Source organism: Athene cunicularia, assembly GCF_003259725.1.
Source record: "Athene cunicularia isolate RWA chromosome 21 unlocalized genomic scaffold, athCun1 chr21_part1, whole genome shotgun sequence".
In the NCBI taxonomy this organism is placed as follows: Eukaryota; Metazoa; Chordata; class Aves; order Strigiformes; family Strigidae; genus Athene; species Athene cunicularia.
The window spans coordinates 6648748-6669355 of NW_020799127.1; the positions used below are offsets into that span (position 1 = coordinate 6648748).

At 40.2% G+C, this 20608-nt stretch overlaps 2 protein-coding genes across 8 annotated transcripts in view; one reads left to right on the plus strand and one right to left on the minus strand.

Annotated features, from left to right (window-relative positions):
* Positions 1-5959, plus strand: part of MMP23B (matrix metallopeptidase 23B) — a 24607-nt gene extending 18648 nt beyond the window's left edge. For 5 of the 6 annotated variants that reach the window (XM_026862493.1, XM_026862489.1, XM_026862491.1 and 2 more), the window contains one exon: positions 271-1134. In XM_026862493.1, the coding sequence (XP_026718294.1) occupies positions 271-445 (175 nt within the window). In that variant the 3' untranslated portion in view covers positions 446-1134. Of the gene's footprint in view, positions 1-270; positions 1135-5734 lie in introns of those variants that run through there. The other variant, XR_003399836.1, reaches the window with a different exon arrangement.
* CDK11A (cyclin dependent kinase 11A) lies at positions 3106-19715 on the minus strand. 2 transcript variants are annotated; one of them, XM_026862483.1, is made up of 19 exons: positions 19565-19715; positions 18789-18904; positions 18135-18259; positions 17440-17578; positions 16732-16862; positions 15426-15548; positions 14136-14231; positions 13898-14026; positions 12974-13039; positions 12196-12365; positions 11421-11511; positions 9667-9788; positions 9225-9332; positions 8561-8680; positions 7452-7559; positions 6371-6487; positions 5967-6115; positions 4271-4460; positions 3106-3248 (listed from the first exon to the last, which is right to left on the minus strand). In XM_026862483.1, the coding sequence occupies exons 1-19, from the start codon at positions 19673-19675 to the stop codon at positions 3156-3158; spliced, it is 2304 nt and encodes a 767-aa protein (XP_026718284.1). In that variant the 5' UTR covers positions 19676-19715; the 3' UTR covers positions 3106-3155. The 2 variants fall into 2 exon arrangements, with proteins under 2 accessions (XP_026718284.1, XP_026718283.1); XM_026862482.1 differs by having other exon boundaries at positions 12196-12371.
* Positions 19716-20608: the final 893 nt, after the last annotated feature.

The window sequence follows — 20608 nt, forward strand, 5'->3', positions numbered from 1 at the left end:
GGATGCCCATCAGTTTAAATTTAGACTGAGGTCCAAAATTCCCCATCAGCTTTCAGCAAGATTCAAATTCCTAAATTACTCACAACAGGGCACTGTCCTAACTGCCACCATCTGCCCAAAACACACAGTAAAACTTAACAAAAGGAGGTTAAATTCCCATCTGTGCTGTACCCTTACCCAGCAAGACTTACCCAAGGGAAAGAATCACAAACAGTATTGCATGGTACTAGACCTTTTGTAGTTTAATTTCTATTATTTTTCTTACCACAGCTGGTATAAAGATAAGGAACTTCTGGAATACTCCTATCCAGGTTACTTATCCTTAAATGAAGATCACATGAGCATCATTGCAAATGCAATTAATGAAGGAACTTACACTTGTATAGTAAAGAAAAAAGAAAGAATCTTGACTACTTACTCCTGGAGAATCAGACTGAAGCACTAGCAAGGGCCCTGGACTGAGCACTTCAATTACTGCTCGTTTTGTTTCAAGTTCAAACTGTTTCTTTGGCATTTTATATTTAATCTCCAGTAGTGCAACTGAACTTCTCCATCACCTGCTTCCATACCTTGGGCAACAGAGACTCTGAGACTTGAGTACTGGAATGTAAAACTTTCCCAAATTAGTTTTAATTAATGATAAAGACTTTATCAAGTATGTGCTGTACAGAGAATTAAAAAAAAAAAGTTTTTGAAAAAAAGCATCAGATTTTGCAGTTAAATGACATGGAGGGCAGCAGACTGCTGGAGGACAAGACCATAACTCTTCATCAGACCCAGGGGTGAACTGATTGACGGCTCCGCTGTGTCAGGAGGGAGGCACAGGTATTGTGGAAGGAAAATGACCCGTTATGCTCTCTTTTGCTATCATTTTTTTTTTTTAGATCTTGGTGCATAGCACTAGAAGAACTTATAAAAAGTGTAAGACCTGATGTGACCTGTCAGAAGGAGGATGTAGGGTCCCAACACCACAAATTAATGCATTCCACATTTCAACATTCAGTTCAAACATCCACAGATCATCTTTTACCCCCCAGAACTACTTTTCTGTTGTTTATATTTGACTTGTGCAGTCTTACCCCAACAGCCCAGGTACCACCCCCCGCAGCTCCCCAGACCCTGTGTCCTGTCAGTGTCTGACAGAGGGGAGGTGCTTCCCCTCCCTGCACAGCCCCAGCCCCCCAGAGGAAGAGGGGAGCAGGCCAGGTGCCTCCGAGGAGCAGGGGCAGACAGACTCATAACCTCCTGAAACAAGTTTCTTCCTAGTTAAAAGCACGAGCAAAACTGCCAGGGGTCACAGGCAGCGCTCTGTGTTGGCACAGGAAGGTGCCATCAGTAAAATTCTCCTCTGTTCTAGGACAGTTTTACCATCACAGTTAGCTGAGCACACAGCAGAGTATAAAACAAAACTGCATCTTTGCACGGACAGTTAAGCTCAGGCTCATAAAAGGCAAGCACTCTGTGTAGAAAGAGACAATGGAGACAAAAGCTGAGATGCAGTAACCAAACAATGTTGCACTACTCAGGGAGAGCTGGTATTTCCCTTCTACAAAAAAAAAAAAAAAGGGGGAGTTAGTGACATGTCTCTCATAACCATATTAAATTTCCCTTGCAATCCAGCATTAGCTTCTCTTTGTTTCACTGACACTATCCCAGCTTAGATGAAGTCGTCTTTTTGGCCAGGAACATGGATCTTCCAGTGATGGCTGCAACGCTGCCAAGGAAGCCAGGAAAGAAATGTCACAGGGTGCAAGATGCATGGCCCAGCGTGAAAGACAACACAGAGTCATGTTCTAATCCTTTAGAGCTTCACACAGGCCATGGCAAAATGGTTCTCCTTTCCTGTACTCTGTGGGATGTCGCAAAAAAAAAAAAAAGTTTTCAGCAGGTTGTTGATCTCCACCTGTGAGGAATCCTGCATCAGTTAAAACTAGTAATAGAACTGTTTCTCCTTCAGCAGAAGGCCTAAAGAGTAAATAGTTCTGCATTCCTCCACAGAAAAAAACAACATCCTACTGGTTTCAAAATTTACCACAATTCCAGTATGTGCAAATTCCAGTTCCAAGGCCGTTTACCCAGAAAACTCTTTTAACGTGTCCTGAAAGGGATAGAAAGTTTATCATTTAAATTAATCCTTTTACTGGCCTGGTGCCCAGTTTGGACTGCCTGAACACCCCAGAATTTTCCAAATCTTCCCGTTTCCAGAAAACAATGACAGTGTTACAGCTGAGACTCAAAGGCTGGGCTATTCCAGCATGGCTCCACTGGTCTTCCACCTTGTGAGAAAGGACTGGAATATGGCATTAGACAATCAGGAAAGCTAAAGCTGCTCTTTTTATGAAAAAATGGCATATTTTAAAAGAACTTCATATAGAAAAGAAAGTTTCAAGTCTCCATATTAAATCTTTTTGATTTATAAAACAATACTTTTGCACCAGTGCCATTGTAAATACATGTATACAACACAGCAGTGTTCAGCTCAGCAGTGCACCCAAAAAATATTGAGACCAACCCAGCCTGGCTCATTCCAAGGCACACAACAGGAAAGAAACCTCAGAACTGTTGGGTTTTTGCCCTAACTATATTCAGACACATACAATTTACTTTTTTTTTTTTAAAAAAAGATGCTTGCCCAGGCTGACAATATGCTGTAATAATGTCAGCACAGACATGGGGGCAGCGGGGGGGGGGAAGTTTCCACTCTAGAAGACTTAATGCGACCAACATCAAAGTTTGCTGCATGTGAAGAAACAAAATCCTTCACACTGTTAAACAATTAAAAATGTATTTTAATTCTACAAATTTACAAGGAAAAAAAACAAAACCAAAACAAACCCAGTGGAAAAAAAAAAAAAGAAACTAAAAATAAAGCAGAAACTGTTCCAGGATTGTACTTCAAGTTTTCCTTTGTCAAATTTTGTAACGATCCTTGGCGTTTCAGGTTAATTCCAGTCCTCTAATGGAATGCAGCAGTAGTTATACTCCACACCCAGCAGGGGCCTTTGAATCTGTGATGCCATCTGACTTTTTCCCTGTGAAAAACATCTAGTCTCCCTGATGTGAAGAACAGAACTGGGGCACTCAGAAATCCACTCACATGAACAGTTTTGTGGTTTGGTTGTGGTTTTTTTTTCCTCCCCTCTTTCACATCGAGTTTAAAACTTGAGGCTGAAACCAGGTCCTGCAGCAGATGCTCCTTGATTTGTGGTGGTCAGATGAAAACCCGTGTCTTTCAGATCATCATCACCCTGTAAAAAACAATCACAATTCATTTATCAGTGTCTGTGCAGGTGTATTTACCTCTCCAACACAAAAAGCTAAACAACAAAAAAATAAAGTTATTTCTAGGAGATGCGCAAGAAAATGTTTGATTTAGTGGCATCATACCTAAAGACAATGCAGAGTGTTATTCCTGATGTTTAAACATTGCTACTTCAGCAGTTCTCTTTTCTATGGGCATCTCAAGTGTATTCCTCTGATTCTATACCTACTTTTGACTGCACATGTGAAAGATGGGAAAAAAAAAAAAAATCTGTGAACACACAGTGTAAGTGTAGTTCAACTTAACATCTGATGAAAGACTCTGCATACACTCCACGTCAATTTTTAGACCCTGAAAAATCAAGGTTAAATAAAATTTTAAGGCTACTTCATCTTAAACTGGGCAGGATAACTGCAGAGTGCCCCTTCATCCACGCTGAGACACGGATGTTATAAAGAGTCTATGTAATAAACAGTAACGGATGTAATAAAAAGTTGACATAATTAAGGCACTGCAGTGCCCTACTTCCAAGGGCATCTTCCTCAGCCAGCTTTTCTCAAAATGGGCAGCACAGTCCCCAGACAGAAAGAACATCAGCCTCGCCTTTTCTTAATTCTTCTCCAAATATTGGAGACAGGAGACTGTTTCTATCCACAAGACACATTTTTTTTTTTTTTCAAAAAGAAATTCTCAGCTTTGAAAGCTTAGTTGAAAGTGTTAAACAATGTACACTTTCAAAAGAAGAAAACCTTCTGCCCTGTGATAAAACCGGGCATATTTTTTTTCCCCTCGGATTATGTACAGAAAAAACGATTTCTGTGAATACAACAGTAATGGGACCTGCCCTTTGAAAAGGAACAGAAGCAAAGCAGGACTTCGGTAGTGGCTTTTTCACCCAAGTAAGTGCCAGGAGCCCAAGAAGATGAACAAAATGCAGCCCCCGTGAACTTTTCCAGAGTGAGGATTTGGACCTGTGCGAGGCCATCAGCCTGCTCCTGCTGCACTTACCAACTGACTGTACCCGAGGCCTCCCTCCGGCGGTCGGGGGCTGGTGCCACGTTTTACTCTCTGTTGTTCGCTTTTTGCTGGCCAGGTGGGAAACATGGAGGGGTCAATAGGAAGGGGAGTCTCTCGGAAATACTCGTGCTTCAAACCATCTTCGGCAGTAATTCTTCTGGCTGGGTAGTACGTCAAAAAGCTGAGAAGAATTCAGGAAGATGACAAGATAGGGAAGAAGAGAGACAGAGGGGCAGGAAAAAAAAAAAAAAAATTTAGTCCCCAAAATTGTAAGTTCTTCGGAAACACGATGTAGAATTTTCTGATTTTCAACACAGAATTCTATTAACGGATTTGATTGCTGGCGCAATCTAACATAGCTGACTGATTTTAAAAGCATACTTTCTTCCACGAAGCTGTAATTAATCGAACAGCAGTTGGAACTACCCATCAAAAGTAGATTTGTAGGGATCTGTTTACAGAGGTATAAATGGTTAGACACCTCAGAATCTATGGGTGCTCAGCTACAGCTCAAAAAGAATCCAGGATGGTTCAGCTAAAATGTTTTACCATGCTGCTTTGGTTTTTTGGAGAAGACAACTGAGATTATATTGATACACCACAAAATACTGTCATATAGTGTAACTGAACTCTACAGCCTGTGGTTATTTTGCACCTTTAGCAATACAGAAACATGCTTCACTGTGCTATTCACCCTGCCAGTGCCTGGCCCTACGTAAACACTTCTATATCCAAGATTTGCACGTGTGATGAGTTCCACTGACTTAAGTGCGAGTTCCAGCCCCACAGGAATACTTTAACGTTGTCCTTCTTACCCATGAATATAACGAAGACATAGTCCTGTCACAACCAAAGCAATTACGAGGTAGATGACACTGATGTGATATCTATCTTCATTAAGACAAGTTGCCTTGCACCTTCTGAAAGGTTATCTAACTTCCAATAAATTACTCACAACTCATTCTAAGACCTGGAGCAGCATAATTCTTAAAAACTGGAAAGACCGAAAAGCCCACTTTTTAAAATAAGAGTCTTTTTCTTTTTTTCTTTTTAATAGAGACAAATTTTAAGTAAAATCTGAAACTCAATCATTTCCACTACTTCATGTAATGAAATTTAAAGGGTCTATTAGGGGAGGGAGAGGGACCAAAAACCTCTCAAGCCATTGTCAACTTTCTAAAGAAAAAGGAACCTGAATGCAATCAGAACGCACCAGTAGTTAAAGAACTGCCAGATCAGATGTGACAGAACTCCTGAACCTCAAAAATCTAGTTTTTGATTGCTATTTTCCTAATTCTTTAATATGATCTCTAGAATATACTGCCTGTTGCCCTTTTTTCAATTGTAATTTAATTAACAGAACCCAGCAGAGTGCGTGATAACTAACTCACCACATAATTAAACATGACATCCATGAGCTAAAACTACTACTAAAACATTTTTCTGTTCTTCTAGGCTATAGGTGTGCAAGAACAATCTTGGACTGAGGTTTACCAGCAGAGGTTAAGAGCATGGTACATGCTCACGTTGAGAGACAGTGGGAAAAAAGTGTTGCAAGGAATCTCAGACAAACTGCAAATGCATCCGCACGTTCTGGCAAGGTTAAATGCACGGCAACACCGTGCTCCCCCACTGCCCCAGCACGTGAACACCTCCTGCCAAGGACACCCCGGAACCTGGCACTTACTTGTTCATCAGATCAAAGCCCTGGTCAGAGAGCAGCGCTCCAAATCTCTTGCGTAGGTTGTTGTAGGGATATTCTGTGAATGTCATCTTCTTTACTGCTGGCAGCTCGTTGTAACCAGGCCAGATCTTTTCACTGGGAGTACCCAGATCCTGTAAATTAAAGCATCTCCTTAACAAAGTCATTCTAAAGTGCAACCCTTCTACTTATTCAGATGCAGCTAGAGGAGTTGGTGAGTATCCCCACAGACAAAACACAGATCTTGGTCTTTGCCTACTGTAAATATTGTAAAACAAGAATCAGAGCAATGAGCCTTTCATTAAGGTCGAATCTCTGTCAAAGAGAAACAAGTGCTTTTCATTTCTTACTACTCTTAAGGTACTGGTCCCTAAACCCAGTCAACTTACCTTAAAAACTTTGTTAATCTGGTCGATTTCTGACTTCCCTGGGAACAGCGGTTTCTGCGTTAACAGCTCTCCAAATATGCACCCTACTGACCACATGTCTATCGCCGTCGAATATTCCTGAAAAGAAGGAACATATTGTACCTTGTAAAATCAGTGAGTTGGGTTTTTCTGGGGGGTGAGGTGGGTAGTTGTTTTAGTTTAGGGTTTTATTTGGGGTTGTTCGGTGTTGGATTTTTTTTTTTTTTAGGATTCTTCCACTCTGAACAGAACAGATGCAATCCTACGAACCCAAGGCACAGGTCTCGTCTGTATTTCTTTAAAAGTTTACTTTAACTTATGAAATACCCATATACACAAATAGCTCAGGATGAAACGGGCAAGTCTCCACAATGCTGCCTGCCTTTTTCGCTCACACGGTCCATCACAACGCACAAAGCATTTGAACTCATCCTCTTTCCCACTGATCCTTGGCCCTTATTTTGCCACAAGAGCAGTCTCAGGTTATGGGCCCAAAACCTGCCTCTTCTCTTAAATGGAGACATTTCTCCTGTTATGAAAACAGCTTTGAAAGGTAGCACAGGGCTTCTTTTACATTTGAACCCTTTTTTTTTTGGTGGTAGTGCAGCATTTTTTTCTGGCATGGCTCTTGTCACTGAAGCCCTACAGAACCCTACTGATTTCATCCAGATTTCAGTTGTGAAACAGGTCATCAGTGGGGAATGCTGCCAGCACCTTGTTCTGCTCTCAGGTGTCACAAATTTTAGACAAAGGTTAAAAAAACCCAAACAATTCAGCTGCTAAGATGACAATGACAGTTTGCACCAATCCCTGAGAAGTTCAGCAGCACATCAGCATTCGAAGGGTGAAAAACCCCAACCTGTCACCCACCCACCTTCTGTCTGTGGAAGATGGAACCTTTTTAGCTGTGTTATTAGGAAACAATAATACCAAAAATTCAGAATTTCCACCTCTAAATCAATATAAAGAATCAAGCACACTCATACTTTGTTCAGAAATTCTAAAATAAAGTTAGTCTGAAGAGTCATTCCTCTAGCAGCTGGAGGAACAAAGAGAAACATACCTTAGCTCCAAGCAACAGCTCTGGAGCCCTGTACCAAAGCGTCACAACCACCGGTGTGTAAGGCTTCAGCGGAGACCCATATTCTCGGGCTAGTCCAAAATCTCCAACCTAAATGAAAACTGGTAATCAGCACTATTTCCAACACTGACCACACTGTTCACTGTGTATGCGTTGGCCACGTTGGCTATTGCATGGCTCCCAGCCTTCAAAAACAGCCACAGAATACACCGTTTCTCATGGGCCTTGACTTTTTCCTCTGAAGGAAAAAAAACGCGTTTCCCTTCCTGAGGCCAAGAGTTCCTGTTGTTGATCACCTTGACAGAGAGCTTACGTGGCAGGGGGAAAACAAAACCAAACATCAGAAGCTGACTGCAACTTTACAAGCAAGAACAAAAAAATTTCAAAGTCCAGTTTCCCTGAGAAAGGGAAAGGCTTTAACAACACTAACAGCTGTAACACGTAAATAATGACAATTATACAACTGGCATCTAAAATTTAGAAGTAAAAATTTAAAATGTTCTTATCTGACCTTATTATTTATTATTTAAATGTTCTCATCTGATTTTAATACTACTTTTCTCTTGGTTTTTGTTAAGTCAGTGAAAGGTTACGTAAGTTTTTAAAGTGTGCAACTTTAAAAGACTTTGTTAAAGAGAATCTCCATCCCCGCCAGTACAGTTCAGCACTACTGGGGACATCTACATTCTTTATTAAGCCTCACAATCTCTCAAGTTGAAAAAGCAACCCCAGTTCAAACACTAGGATGCTGACAGAGAAAAAGTAAATGACATTGTCACGCATACGGCACCGCTGCATCGTCAGGGAGAGACCACCAGTCAGACTTCCAACCAAAATCTTCAATATAAAGAATTTGGTGTTCACTAGAACATGCTTATCTGTCACATTCTAGCATCAATCCTACCCCTGCGGCAAGGCAGTCTCTTTACTACTAAAGTTACTCTCTTGTAACTCTGTTTTGCAAGCCACACCTCGTACCTCTTACAGATTAATGCAAAACATTCTATCCAGCTCTTGATGTAGCCAAAATGCAGCGTAATTCTGCAAAATGAGCCTTTTCATAAGTGTGGTATATTTTATGTAATTCTTACTTTTAAAATGCCTGAATGACTGAGCAACAGGTTGGAAGTTTTCAAGTCTCGGTGAAGTATCCAGTTGTCGTGAAGATGCTTGACTCCTCGCAGTAACTGAATCATCAAGGTTTTCACTTCTTTTTTTTTTTTTTTTTTTTTTTTGGTCTGGAGAAGAGGGAAGGAGGCAGGGAAAAAAAGCAATTTCAAGTTAAAAGCACAGTATAGACTGCACCATAAAAATACGTCCCAGAACAAGAGCAGATAAACCCACAGAGCTGCCAATAAAGAAAAAATTAAGTTGGATAGCTGGAGTGCGTGCAAATAATGCTCAGAAATCAATGCCTCAAAACCATTGGAAGTGGCCAAAATCAAAACCCAGTGTTTGTTTTCTGGTTTAGCACAGGGGAAACTCCCTGATTTCAGATCTGAACCTCCACTCACCTCAGCCAAATATCACTACGAATAGCAGCACTCCCAGCCTATGATCCTATCAACTAAAAATCGACAAAATCAGACCCAAGAGAACAAGCAGTGAAGTCCCTGTTCCAAAGAACACTCATAGGACATTCCAAGGCAATACCCGTCACCGTACAAAGCCAGTTCGCTGATGTCAGCACAGCCCAAAGACACTGAGGTTTGTCTTGGCCAGTTTTGAGAATTTCAGGAGACTGCAGCAAACAGTACCTGGTAGAAACGGTTGTTTCATTGTTTCCATCAGACTCTTGAGATCGTGTTCCACGTAGTTCATTACAATATAGATTTTATCCATATTACTGCCAACAACGATCTCCTAAAACACAGAAACAAATTAACAACAAGCACACAGTATTTAAAAAGCACGCAGAAATTAATTTAGAAATTTACTGGCAAGAGGATAAATGGAATCTGCCATTGGTAAAATCCACGGAAAACACATCTTTCTATGAAAAACCCCCCAGCTCATTTTTGGAGAAAATCAGATTATGCAGAGACAAGTAATGTCTATATAGTTTGTGGGTTGTATACAACTGTTTACAGAAACAATCTCTGCTACAAATGCTAACGTTTTTATAAGGCATTTTAAAAGCCAAGAGGGAATATTTCAAGAACAAAAATACTTTTGAAATAGAAGATTGTGGCCTTACTCTGACAGTGACAATGTTTGGATGTTGTGCTTTCAGAATAGTATTTATTTCTCTCAGAGAAGTAATGGGAAAGCCTTCCTTTTCCTTTTCCATTTTCAGCCGCTTCAGAGCCACAATTTCATCTGCAGACAAACCAGAATTATTAACATGGATTTCCCCATCAGACAGCTAATAAAATACACATTAAGAGGTCCCCCAGTGTTCTGGCACTGATTTATTTTGTTTGAATGAAACCGTTACTCGAGACATGATGTTGGACCAAGAAGCAGAATCAGTCTCACATTAGGAAAGTAAAAAAACCCACCACCAAAAGATTCCCAAGTTTAAGAAGAAATCCAAAACGACAGTCCAAAAGCTGCATCATGGATTTTAGTGTATTCTAGTATAACTCACTGGGAAAGAAAATAAGGAAAAAGTGTATTTACCTCTAAACTCCTCACCATAAGTTAGGAAGATAAGACAGCAGACAGAAATGCAGTTTCCCCTCTGTTTAAAGGCCCAACTTGAAACCAAGGTGCTACTCAAAACAATACCGAAGTGTATTATTTAAATACATCGGGGTTTAGCATGATATTGTGGAAAATAAGTTACGTCAGTCTCAGAGCAGACCTCAAGACAGAAAAGGGAGAGAAAAGCGAGCTCATGGTAGTTGTCCAGAAAATAAGTGCAGTCAGAGAAACCACAACGCCAGCTGTATGCTTCTACTCCCCAAATGATCGTAATATTCCAAAATAAACAGCGGAACCGAGGCATCCTGAATTCAAACCTGTCACCAACATCACAGCTTGTTAGTTGGAACCTGAGAATAACCCTAATTTCTGTCCAGGTCTGCTTTGTAACATAGTGAAGAGAGCTTGTGAAAAGAACTATCTGCCAATTTTATTTAAAACTGCAGGTATTTCATTTACTGTGCCACAATTCCCCTTGTAAATGCCCAGCTTGATAGAAAGTACCATGTCACCAGTGATGGCACACTACAGGCAAACCCAGGCCAGAAGAGCAGATCGTATCCTGCTGTGCATTATCTTTTTCCAGGAAAAGTAGTGCTGTACTAATACCAGTATTTTTGTTCAACTATCAAAGCAAATATTTCTTTCACTTGAGGAAATCACCGTGGAAGAGGAACATATAAATGACTGGATGGTTGGCTCTTGCACCTTTCATAGGAAATGCAGTAATTTCTTCAAGACACTTGCCATTACAAACCAGATAAACAGAGACTGACTTTTAAATATATAAATCCGCTTATATACACAAGAATTGGGTTTTTGAGAGGGAGCTTTAAAGCTGAAAAGAGTGAAATTTCTTTCTACAACAAAATACTGCGGTACACACTCACTGCACACCCACCTCTGCTTTTATGAATTCCCTGCTGGGTCGCTGCACTCACAGTGACACCTGGTGGAATGCTGAGAATAAAATTTGAAAACTTCCAACCTGGTAACAATCTACATCAAGCCAGAAGTAAACTGCCTTTCGAGCCAGAACCTGAAATTGTGTTAATTGTTCTACACCACTGTGGCCAACAGAGATTACTTCTGAACTGGAAGAGCTGCAAGTGAAGCCCTTAGGTCAGAGTCCACACCCTATTAAAAAGCATAATTATTCTTGAGAAAGTATTTTAGACAGATTTTGTTTATCAATCAAAAGTGCAGGACCGTAATTTCCATGCAACTGCAGCCCTAAATACCATGAAGGTAATAACTGGTTTATTTATATATATTAACATTATTTATATTATTAATTATACTAACCAGTCTTCTTGTCTTTTGCTCTGTACACTACACCGTATGTTCCTTCTTCAATCCTGTTCAAACACTGAAATTCCTCCACGCTACGACATCCCTGAAAAAAAAAACCAAACAGATGGACAATGTTTACTCCTCCAACATCTGAGGAAGGGTTTTGTTTGGGTTTTTTTAAGATGACATACAGCAAACTTCAGCAACTTCACAAGAATAGTTAAAATTTACCAACAGAGTTCAACAGCACGGCTACACCTTGTGAGAAATCAATCTTTGGGGTTTATTTTTACTCGGCTCTCTAAAGGAATCCTGAACAGAGTATGTGTTTTAGTAGATTAACTAAATTTCATTAAGTCTTCACTCATTACTTTTGCTCAGAATACTGAAATTTCTGCCACAACGGCAAAGGCAGCAACTCAACACCTCAGACCGATAGCTTTTCACATAGTTTAGTTAATATAAATATGCTTTCACATCATATTTCTACACTTTGCTGTCAGCTACAGAAAGAATAACCACCCATTAGTTTCTATTCATGTTACTGGAACCCTTCTCTCACAAGTATCTGGTTTTTTGCTCCATCCAAGTATTTTCCTGATCAAAAAAAAAAAAAAAGACAGCAATATTTCACACAGAAACGTGTATTTTGTGATGTTGAGTCAGAAGGCATACTCTGCCCATAAAACGATCCAGTGTACAAATATATCTTTATAATGTGAACAAAGCAGCCAGAGAAATCCATTTGCCCGTGATATTCTCCAGCATCTGTTCAGCGATTCTCTACCTGGAGCGCAGGGAGATACTTTGGAAGCTCCTGTTTCAGTTCAATGGGGGAGGAAGCTGGCGAGTCAGGGATATAGTCTCCTTCTGTCATGGCGTTGGAATGAGGGGTGCCCTCCCCTACTTCCTCCTCTTCCACTTCGCTTCCCGCTGAATCCCGGTCAAACCTCGACTCTGTAACTTTAAAAGTCAGAATCAGTGATGGAAAGAGGGAGCTGTCTGGGACAATTAAGTTCAGCTTTAGAGAAATAAGGGCAGTGAAACACAGATCACTGCACACGGGATACATGTGCAGCTTCAGTTACTGTAGCAATAAAGATCAGTGAGAAGCCTGACGTCTCCTCTCTGCAGAGCTGATGCTTTCAACAACTCGTTTACAGTCACGTACAATTTCCAGCATTAAATACAGCACGTCAGAGAAAGAAATCTCTACGCTAACAGAATGAAAGAGAAAATTGACCCAGTAGATCTCATTCTGATCGCAAAGCTTTTTTGATGAGAGGACAGGACAAGAGACCCAAAATGAAAAGGAAAGCAGCATTAGCTCGTTAGACCAGGACCTGATTTCCTCTAAACACAGACCTTGGAACAGATCTCAAGGAATTTCTGATTCTGATATGAGAATGGCCCCAAAATGCCAAATATACAATGCTTCAGAATGATGGCAAAACTGCAGCAAGAAATACATTTAAAATATTCTTAAATATTTATAGAAATAGATTCATTTGGCTGCAAAAAATTCAGCCAAACACTTCTTTAAATATTCATTATTTGCATTGTACCAACTGGGATGTGGTTTCCATTCTCCCGTTCCTCCTCTTCACTCATTTCCTCTTCGCTCACCTCTTCTGCAAAACAGAATCAAGTTCAACTGAATAAACTCAACACTTCTGTAGTTCCCTGCAAGGCAGATGCTAGTGAAATGCTTTTCTAACTCTCCAGGCCTTCTTGAATATTAGTGACCTTGTTAGTGCCTCGTGAGTGAGGTCGCTATCCAGTTAGTGACCTCTTCTGTTTCACTTGGAAAGCAAATGCTTCCCCTAACTCAATAAAACCTGCACCTTTCAGCTTCCAAGGGGGAATACAGTTCTTACCAATTATCTGGGAATTCAGGGATGAGGGCCGGTGAACAAATTAAGTCAAGAAACTTATGAATATTTGCTTATTAACTGTAATTGATTTTAAAGAAAAATACCCAACCATCAGAGCATGCTTTTGTGCCTTTTCTTTACTACTTAATTACAAGAGTGGCTTCGACATTTTTACTAAACCTTTTTTATTATGTTCATTCGCTTGTACTGGCATGGAAAAAAAAAAAAAAAGACCTGAAATTTGCAACTGGAAGTAATTCAAAATGACAGACATATTTGTATTTCACCACCCCCCAAATAAGTGCAGAATTTTTCTCTACGGAATATGTTATGTTACAAAAGTACTTAAACTGTTAGCCTTACACCATTTAGGAAGACGAAAAAGGCTTTTCAGTTTTCTAATCTGACTTCTTAGATGAATAATTGGTATTACCTCTATATAAAAGGATAGAATATGACTTGTACTTGTTTTTTTTCTTTTTAGTTATCTTGACCTGTGAGGTCTCAGCCTATCCTAGACTAAGAGAAAAGGAAAATGTTCAAATGAAACAATACACAATGAGAAACAAAGAAAATCATAACACACCGTTTTAGGATCTGCTTTATGTTACTCACCAGCTGACTGCTCAGACACTTCCTCAGAATTGCTTCCTGTCTCCTCTTCCTCCTCTTCTTCCTCTCCCTCTTCCTCAGAACCTTCACTGCTAGACTCTTCCTCCTCTTCTTCTGAGCCCGATCCAGATTCTGCTCAGCAATAATCAGACACATAACTAAGTAGGCACACACTCCAACAAGTGTCTCCTCAACAGACAACCATATAATTAATTATATTTAATAAACTGCACTTAATTACCTGATGAAGACTCTGCTGAGCTGGTTTTTCTCTCACTGTCACTGATGTCTTGCAAGTCTGAAAGAGGGTCCCTCTCTTCTGGTTTCTCTTCTTTTACTGATGAGACCATGAAAATTAAAAACAGGATGTTGACTGAGTATCAATTTACTTACAAGACTCTGAATACCCAAATAACCACTTTACTTTCTCTGGCCATTAAATTGGTGCTGAACATTCTGTAGTGGACATACAGAGCACTAAAAAAAAAAAATAAAAATTACACATTCTGCTCAAAAGACAAACAGCTTTTCTGAATTGCAGTGGTGCAGGATCAACAGCCAGAACCATGGAATGCTGACCTTTTGTTTTTGAAACATGATATATGCCTAAGCACCTCTGAGATTAATTAAAAAAATAAAAATTAAAAAGAAAAATAACATGGCAACAAGTATCACCACAACACAGTCTCACTAATGTGTGTACATACAGCGTTCCCCACCAGTGCTCACTGCAGTCCTCTGGACCACTGTGAAATAGCACCTGTGAGTAAGTGTCGATCAACTAGGCAGCAGCTCCAGCGGACCTCCTGCCTGCCTCCACCCGGACCTCCAGCCCGTTACACTCTGCAATCACCCGACTTGAAATAGTTACGCTTATTTTTACAGCTACACACGTTAACAAGGCAGACACGGAGCTTTTCTTTTGTAACCAAAGACACTTTTATGTCAATTGTGCAAGTTCTCTACTCACTCTTGGGGCCTTCTAGGCACGGAAGGACCACTTCCTGCCTTAGCAAACAAAATCCACCATCTAACCAAAATACTGCTGTTACCATTTATCTTCTTCTACAAGATGACAATATCAGTGACGCTTAAACTATATTGATCCCTGTAAGGTAATTTTTTTTAAGGTAGCTTAGCTCCTAACAGCAAATCCAACCGGAGATAGCGTAAACAATCCCTTTTTAGTGTGCAAGGGAATTGAACTACAAAATTTTTAAAATTCAGTCAGCTGCTTCGTTCATCATTGAATGAAGTAACTTACTTTGCAAACTACTCCTCCTACTACTAAAAAGGAAAGATTCAATCCATTTGTCACTTGCACAATTACCTGCAAAACCAGCATTGCTTTTAGAAAACAGTACACATGTACATAGTCAAGAATATTCCAGATTTATGCCACCATGGCTGAAGTGGACAATACTTTTGACAGAGTACCAGGGATTTATAATGACTGCTAAAAATTAAACACTACCCAAGAACAGCTCCTCCTAGCCCCCAGGCAAAGACATTATAAAGTGGCAAACGCTACCTGGTTTCCTGCTATCTCCTTGCTCAACCTTGTCTCTCTGCTGTCGTAATGGGCTGCGACTCCAGGGTCTCATTTTTACTTTGTCTCCATATTCTTCCCTCACTGTTCTATGGTGTGCAGAAACTAGTGAAAACAAAAGCGGAAGAAATTGTTACATCTCCCTGCCCTAATTAGGATACTTCTGTCTGCCACAACCACCTGTTTTGTGTACTTTTCGTTTGTTCTTAGAAACTAAAGGGTAACAGGAAGGAGCAGAAGTGGGACCTAACTGTATCTAGGAGAATAAAGGACGATTTACCTCATTCACAGTAAAATATGGGTTTGTGCTACTTCGAGAAAGGTGCTGCCATACTTGGGAATCAGAAACAAGATACCCTGTATACTACAGAGTAACACCCTGAAACTAAGGCGTTAATGCCAGAGAGAAGTGGACAGACCAGGAAGATACATAAAAGAATAAAACCAGCTAAGGTTTAGAAGGAGCTGACAGAACATTTAGAGCAATAAAAATAGCTAAAACGAAAGGCTAGCTAGATTGAGCAATACCAGCTTAAATACCAAGCACAAAAAGGAGCTGTTCGGTATGAGCCGAACTGGAGAGAACAGCAATATATATATATATTTGGCTGCTTCTGCTACTCTTGAACAAGCTCTGTCACAGGAACGGGCTCTAATTTTTACCTCTGAAAGCTAAGACAGAGATCCTTTAACCAGAAGTGACCTGAACTGAGACTGCAGGTACCTGATACGCTATGCAAGGTGAGGGTTTGTGTGTAGAAGCTAACCAAAATTGCTCGGTTATCACGTTTTTTCCACTTGAAACCACTACAGCCTTTTTCACAGTTGGAGTACTTACATGATCTCTCTCTCTCCTCCCTTTGCCATTTATTTCCCCAAATACTTAAAACACTTAATTTTGAGACTTCAATCTCTACCAAATTGGGTTAGACTCAGCCAAAGAGTTCAGAAGCGACTGGGATTGTGACGGATACACACACACACACGCACGCAGACAACATCAATTACATAAATCTTGTTTCTATAGGAAAGCAGACTAATGGAGAGAGGCAAAGAAAGACTCACTGCCTAATCAATATGCCATGATATTTAAGGCATATGACATTGTTTTCTTTCCCCATGTAGAATTTAAGATTATTTTTCCCCTCCCACACAGAAGGCCCCCCCACATTTTAATTTTTTTTTAAATCCTGCCATTAAACTAAGTAAGAAAATGCTTTCTATACCTCTATTCCACCATTATGCCAGCAGACAGTAAGCCTAAAAACATTTATACAGAGATAGCTACCTTCTCTTCTGGCTTCCCGTTCCTTACGTCTTTCTTCAGCTCGCCTTTCTCGTTCTTTTTGCTCCCTTTGTTCTTTTTGCTGCTCTCGGATTTTTCTCTCTCGTTCTCGCTCCAGTTGCTCCAAACGATCTCTAGAAAATAAGTATTTTTTGTTACATTACAGTTCAGTACAAATTCAGTTTATGATATACAGGAAAGTTGTTTTGCCGTAACAAACTACAGGGCTATTTCAGTTTCACTGCAACAAGGCCACCAATTGAGCATCAGTCAAAAACAGAAGGAGCTTTTCGGCTGATCCTTTACAAACAGCATTTCAGAGGCAAAGACCATGAGCTCTAAAACACACGAGCTTCTGCACCCTTACCAGGATTTAAACAGAAATGAAGTTCAGTTAATAAATCCCCTGATACTATGTCAATCTGGTTTGCAGGGTTTTTTTCCATTACAGTAAAACACTGGCAATGAATTCACCTAGAAGTAACTGTTGTAATGAAGCCACTTACAAAGATAATTAGAGTCAAGAACGTATTTTCATTAGACAACACATTCACAGGAACTTGGCACTGGCATCAGACCTTACAAGTTTTTGCTCTGAACTTGTTTGTCATTTCAGAGCAATGAAAGGTTAGAGATCGATTTAGAAGAGGAAGCTGTTCATCTCTCTGCTGGTTTGTCACAGGGGAGGGAGGGAGGGAGGGATGGATGTACCTCTCCCTCCTGGAATGCTCCCTTGCCATTTCTCTCCGTTTCTGTCTTTCCCATTCACGACGGGCTTTATCCTGCTCTTCTCTATGTCTCTTCCTACGCTCATGTTCCCGTTCTTTCTCTTTCACTCTGGCATGTTTCCCTAAACAAACAAAAATTAATTTTGGAGTGTTACTATTCAAAATGTTTAGCACTCCTATTTTTTAAAAAGCAAAACCAGAAAGGATGATACTTAAGGTAACCTATTTTCATATTCTCTGTCATTTTCTTAATGGAAAAATCCTGATCTCAAAAATTAAAAGATTACAAGATCTTGCACAAACGCATTAAAACCAGAAAAAGGCTGTTAGTAATGGGAATACAACACGAATGTTTCCAGAAAGGGTTTTTTTTTTTCCTTTACAGTCAGGTACTCACTCAGTGAAGCCAGAATCTTAACAGACTTCAACAGTAAAAGCAGACTCCACGTCCCTGTCCCAAGGCGATTACTGGCCTCTCAAACACACATAAACCCCTGTCATTCCCATAAGGGTATTAAACATAATCAAACAAATAATACAAGTTTAAATTCCTTTCCCTTATCCACCTGACATGTTTCCTTTAGTTTGTAGTGACTGTTATTTACTCTCTACACAGTGCCTGTTCAGCTTCACCTTGGGAAGCTACCACAAACATTATCCAAATGTAGCAACAACAACCTTCTGCTGAATGACTACGATGTCTACGCTTCTCTTTCCTCTTCTCATCTTTTCTATGATGGGTTTTTTCTTTCCGTGACATTTGCTGCGGTGGTTTTATAGCCAAGGAATCATCTTCTTCTCCTCTAAAATACAAGACAAATTAATAAACTCAGGAAGGTTACATGTACCATCAATCAGGCCGTGTGTTATTTCCTCTTCATTTTGAAAAGAATATATTTTTTTCCTATTTTATTAATATTAAAATTCATTTCCATAACACCTCAGAACCAAGGCATTAACGGTACATTACAGAAAACCAGTCACACAGATGAGAAGCTAAGCAATAATTCTATGTGCACTTTTAATAAACAAGCAAACTAAAGATGAATTAAGCACTGAAGAGAACTCAGCAGGCCTGCAGGAACTACATCTTGAGTAAAATATTTTACTACTAGGTAGGAGTCAAAATGGGAGCACGGTCAAGCCTTAATCAGTACTTTAAAAAGATACCCTGGCATGTTCTACAAACAGGAGATGGCACATCTGCATGCCAAAGAAGTTAAACTTTTCCCCTTCAGGTATTTTTAAACCCTCTTCTCAGTACTTTTAAAGGTTAATTTCAGTAACTCTTCCTAAAGCAACAAGGTTATTCTCTTATTCTCTTACTCTTACCTGTCTTCCATAGAGTCTTCCCTCCTGTAAGGTGAATTTCTGATTGTTATTTCCATGCGATGATCTCTCAACTCCCCCTCTTCAAGAGAATCCCGCTTTGAATCCCTATCATCTGACTGTGATAGAAACACAAGAAAGGGCAAAACCGAAATGCAATTAATATTTATGTAGTGAAATAAATAAATTTAAATAGTACTGAACTCTTCCATTCCTGGCTCAAAAGCCCTCTTCAACAGGTCACACCAGTGCACTAATTTATGAACCAGAGCTTTCATAGCTGTAAGCAGCCAAAAGCAGTTTGATTGCAATTATAGCTGAACTTCTGTAAATTTAATGTAGAAAAAATTAAGAAATCATTAAGAGGGATTCTATTAACTATTGCAGGGTTTTTTTTTAAAAAAAAACCCTTTATTTTTTACAAAGTTATACAACCCCAAATAGAAACAGAAATTTATTCAAGAACAATTATTTAAACCCATTCTTCGATAAAATCTTTTAATTACTTGAACCGCAGCTTCCAGTTAATCACACCAATTTCTTTACCTTTTCTAACGAATAACTATGAAACAAAGCACAGAATACAACGTAAATCCAGTAAGACCCTAGCAAAGCATCGTAGTTTTGTCAAGCTTTAGAATCACTGATCACACACAAAACATGCATAAGAGCACAGAGGAATAAGAGGAATTTCACTGAGAGGGCAAGAAGCCCTCTCATCAGAAAATCAAGCTCCTCAGGTTTTATTAGAAATGCTTGTATACAAAAGGGCAGCTTACATTTTTCATACGTTTTATCTCTGCCTTCTCCTCTTGCTCCTTCCTTCGTTTTTTTTCCTGAAGAATTTCATCTAAAGTTTTCACTTTCCAAGAATCCTTTTCATCACCCATTTGAGTTTAAAAAAAACCTCTGAAAGAGAACACGACGTTAATGAAACCTACACAAACTACAACAGTCCAACACAGCTGTATCTATTTTACCTTGACTTTTTATATGTAGACAAACGCTTAATATACCATCTTCAAGTAAAGCCAAGCGAGACTTGACTTAGGCTGAAGCAGAAAAGCCCACTTTAAGCCCAGAAGCACACACAGCCTTTGCTGACAACTTAGAGACCTGCCCGAGTAAAATGAAAACACCGTCTATAAACAGGGTCTGGCGTTCCACCCCCGAGGAAGGCGCAGGGGCGGCTGTACGCGCCAGCCCCTCACCTACAACGTCGGTACCGGAGGGACGCCGAGAGCCGCTCTGCTCGGGAGGCACCGTCACGGCCTGCCACCGCACAGACCCCGCCCGGCCTCGCCCCCGAGCACACCGCGGGGCCGGAGCCTGCCCGGCGCTGGCGGCCGCGGGGGTAAGGCAGCCCCGCCGCCGGCGGCTGGTTACTTCGCCGCCAAATAAAAAGAACCAACCCACAACAAACCTACAGAGCCGCGGCGGAAAAGGAGGAACTGTCCCCACGTCTGTCACTCTTTGGGACCATCCTTAAAACTACATATAAAAAACGACGTCAATTTTATTATTTTTGTCCACTTGAATAAAACAGTCGTTTCAACAAGCCACATACAGAATGGCAACGGAACTAATGCACTACAAAGGAGAATTTTACATTAATTCAGGATGAGAAGGGCAATTCTTAAAAAGGAAAAGCAGCTGAGGCTATGCAGGCAGACCTTAACACACCCCTCATTAAAGCGGTTTAATGAGGTTACTCAACCATGACTAGAGGTTACAAGGTAATTAATGATAAGAAAGATCATTAGGTGCAGCTGCTTTATCATCCATCCACTGTTTTAGCTGGGAAATAACCTCACTTCAGAAAC

Coding starts and splice junctions, on each gene's coding strand:
- CDK11A (XM_026862482.1), bottom strand. CDS start 19,675: ATGGGTGATGAAAAGGATTCTTGGAAAGTGAAAACTTTAGATGAAATT. Junction 18,260..18,788: donor GAAGACTCTATGGAAGACAG/GTAAGAGTAAGA, acceptor CTTGTATTTTAG/AGGAGAAGAAGATGATTCCT. Junction 17,579..18,134: donor TCGTAGTCATTCAGCAGAAG/GTTGTTGTTGCT, acceptor TTGTTTGTTTAG/GGAAACATGCCAGAGTGAAA.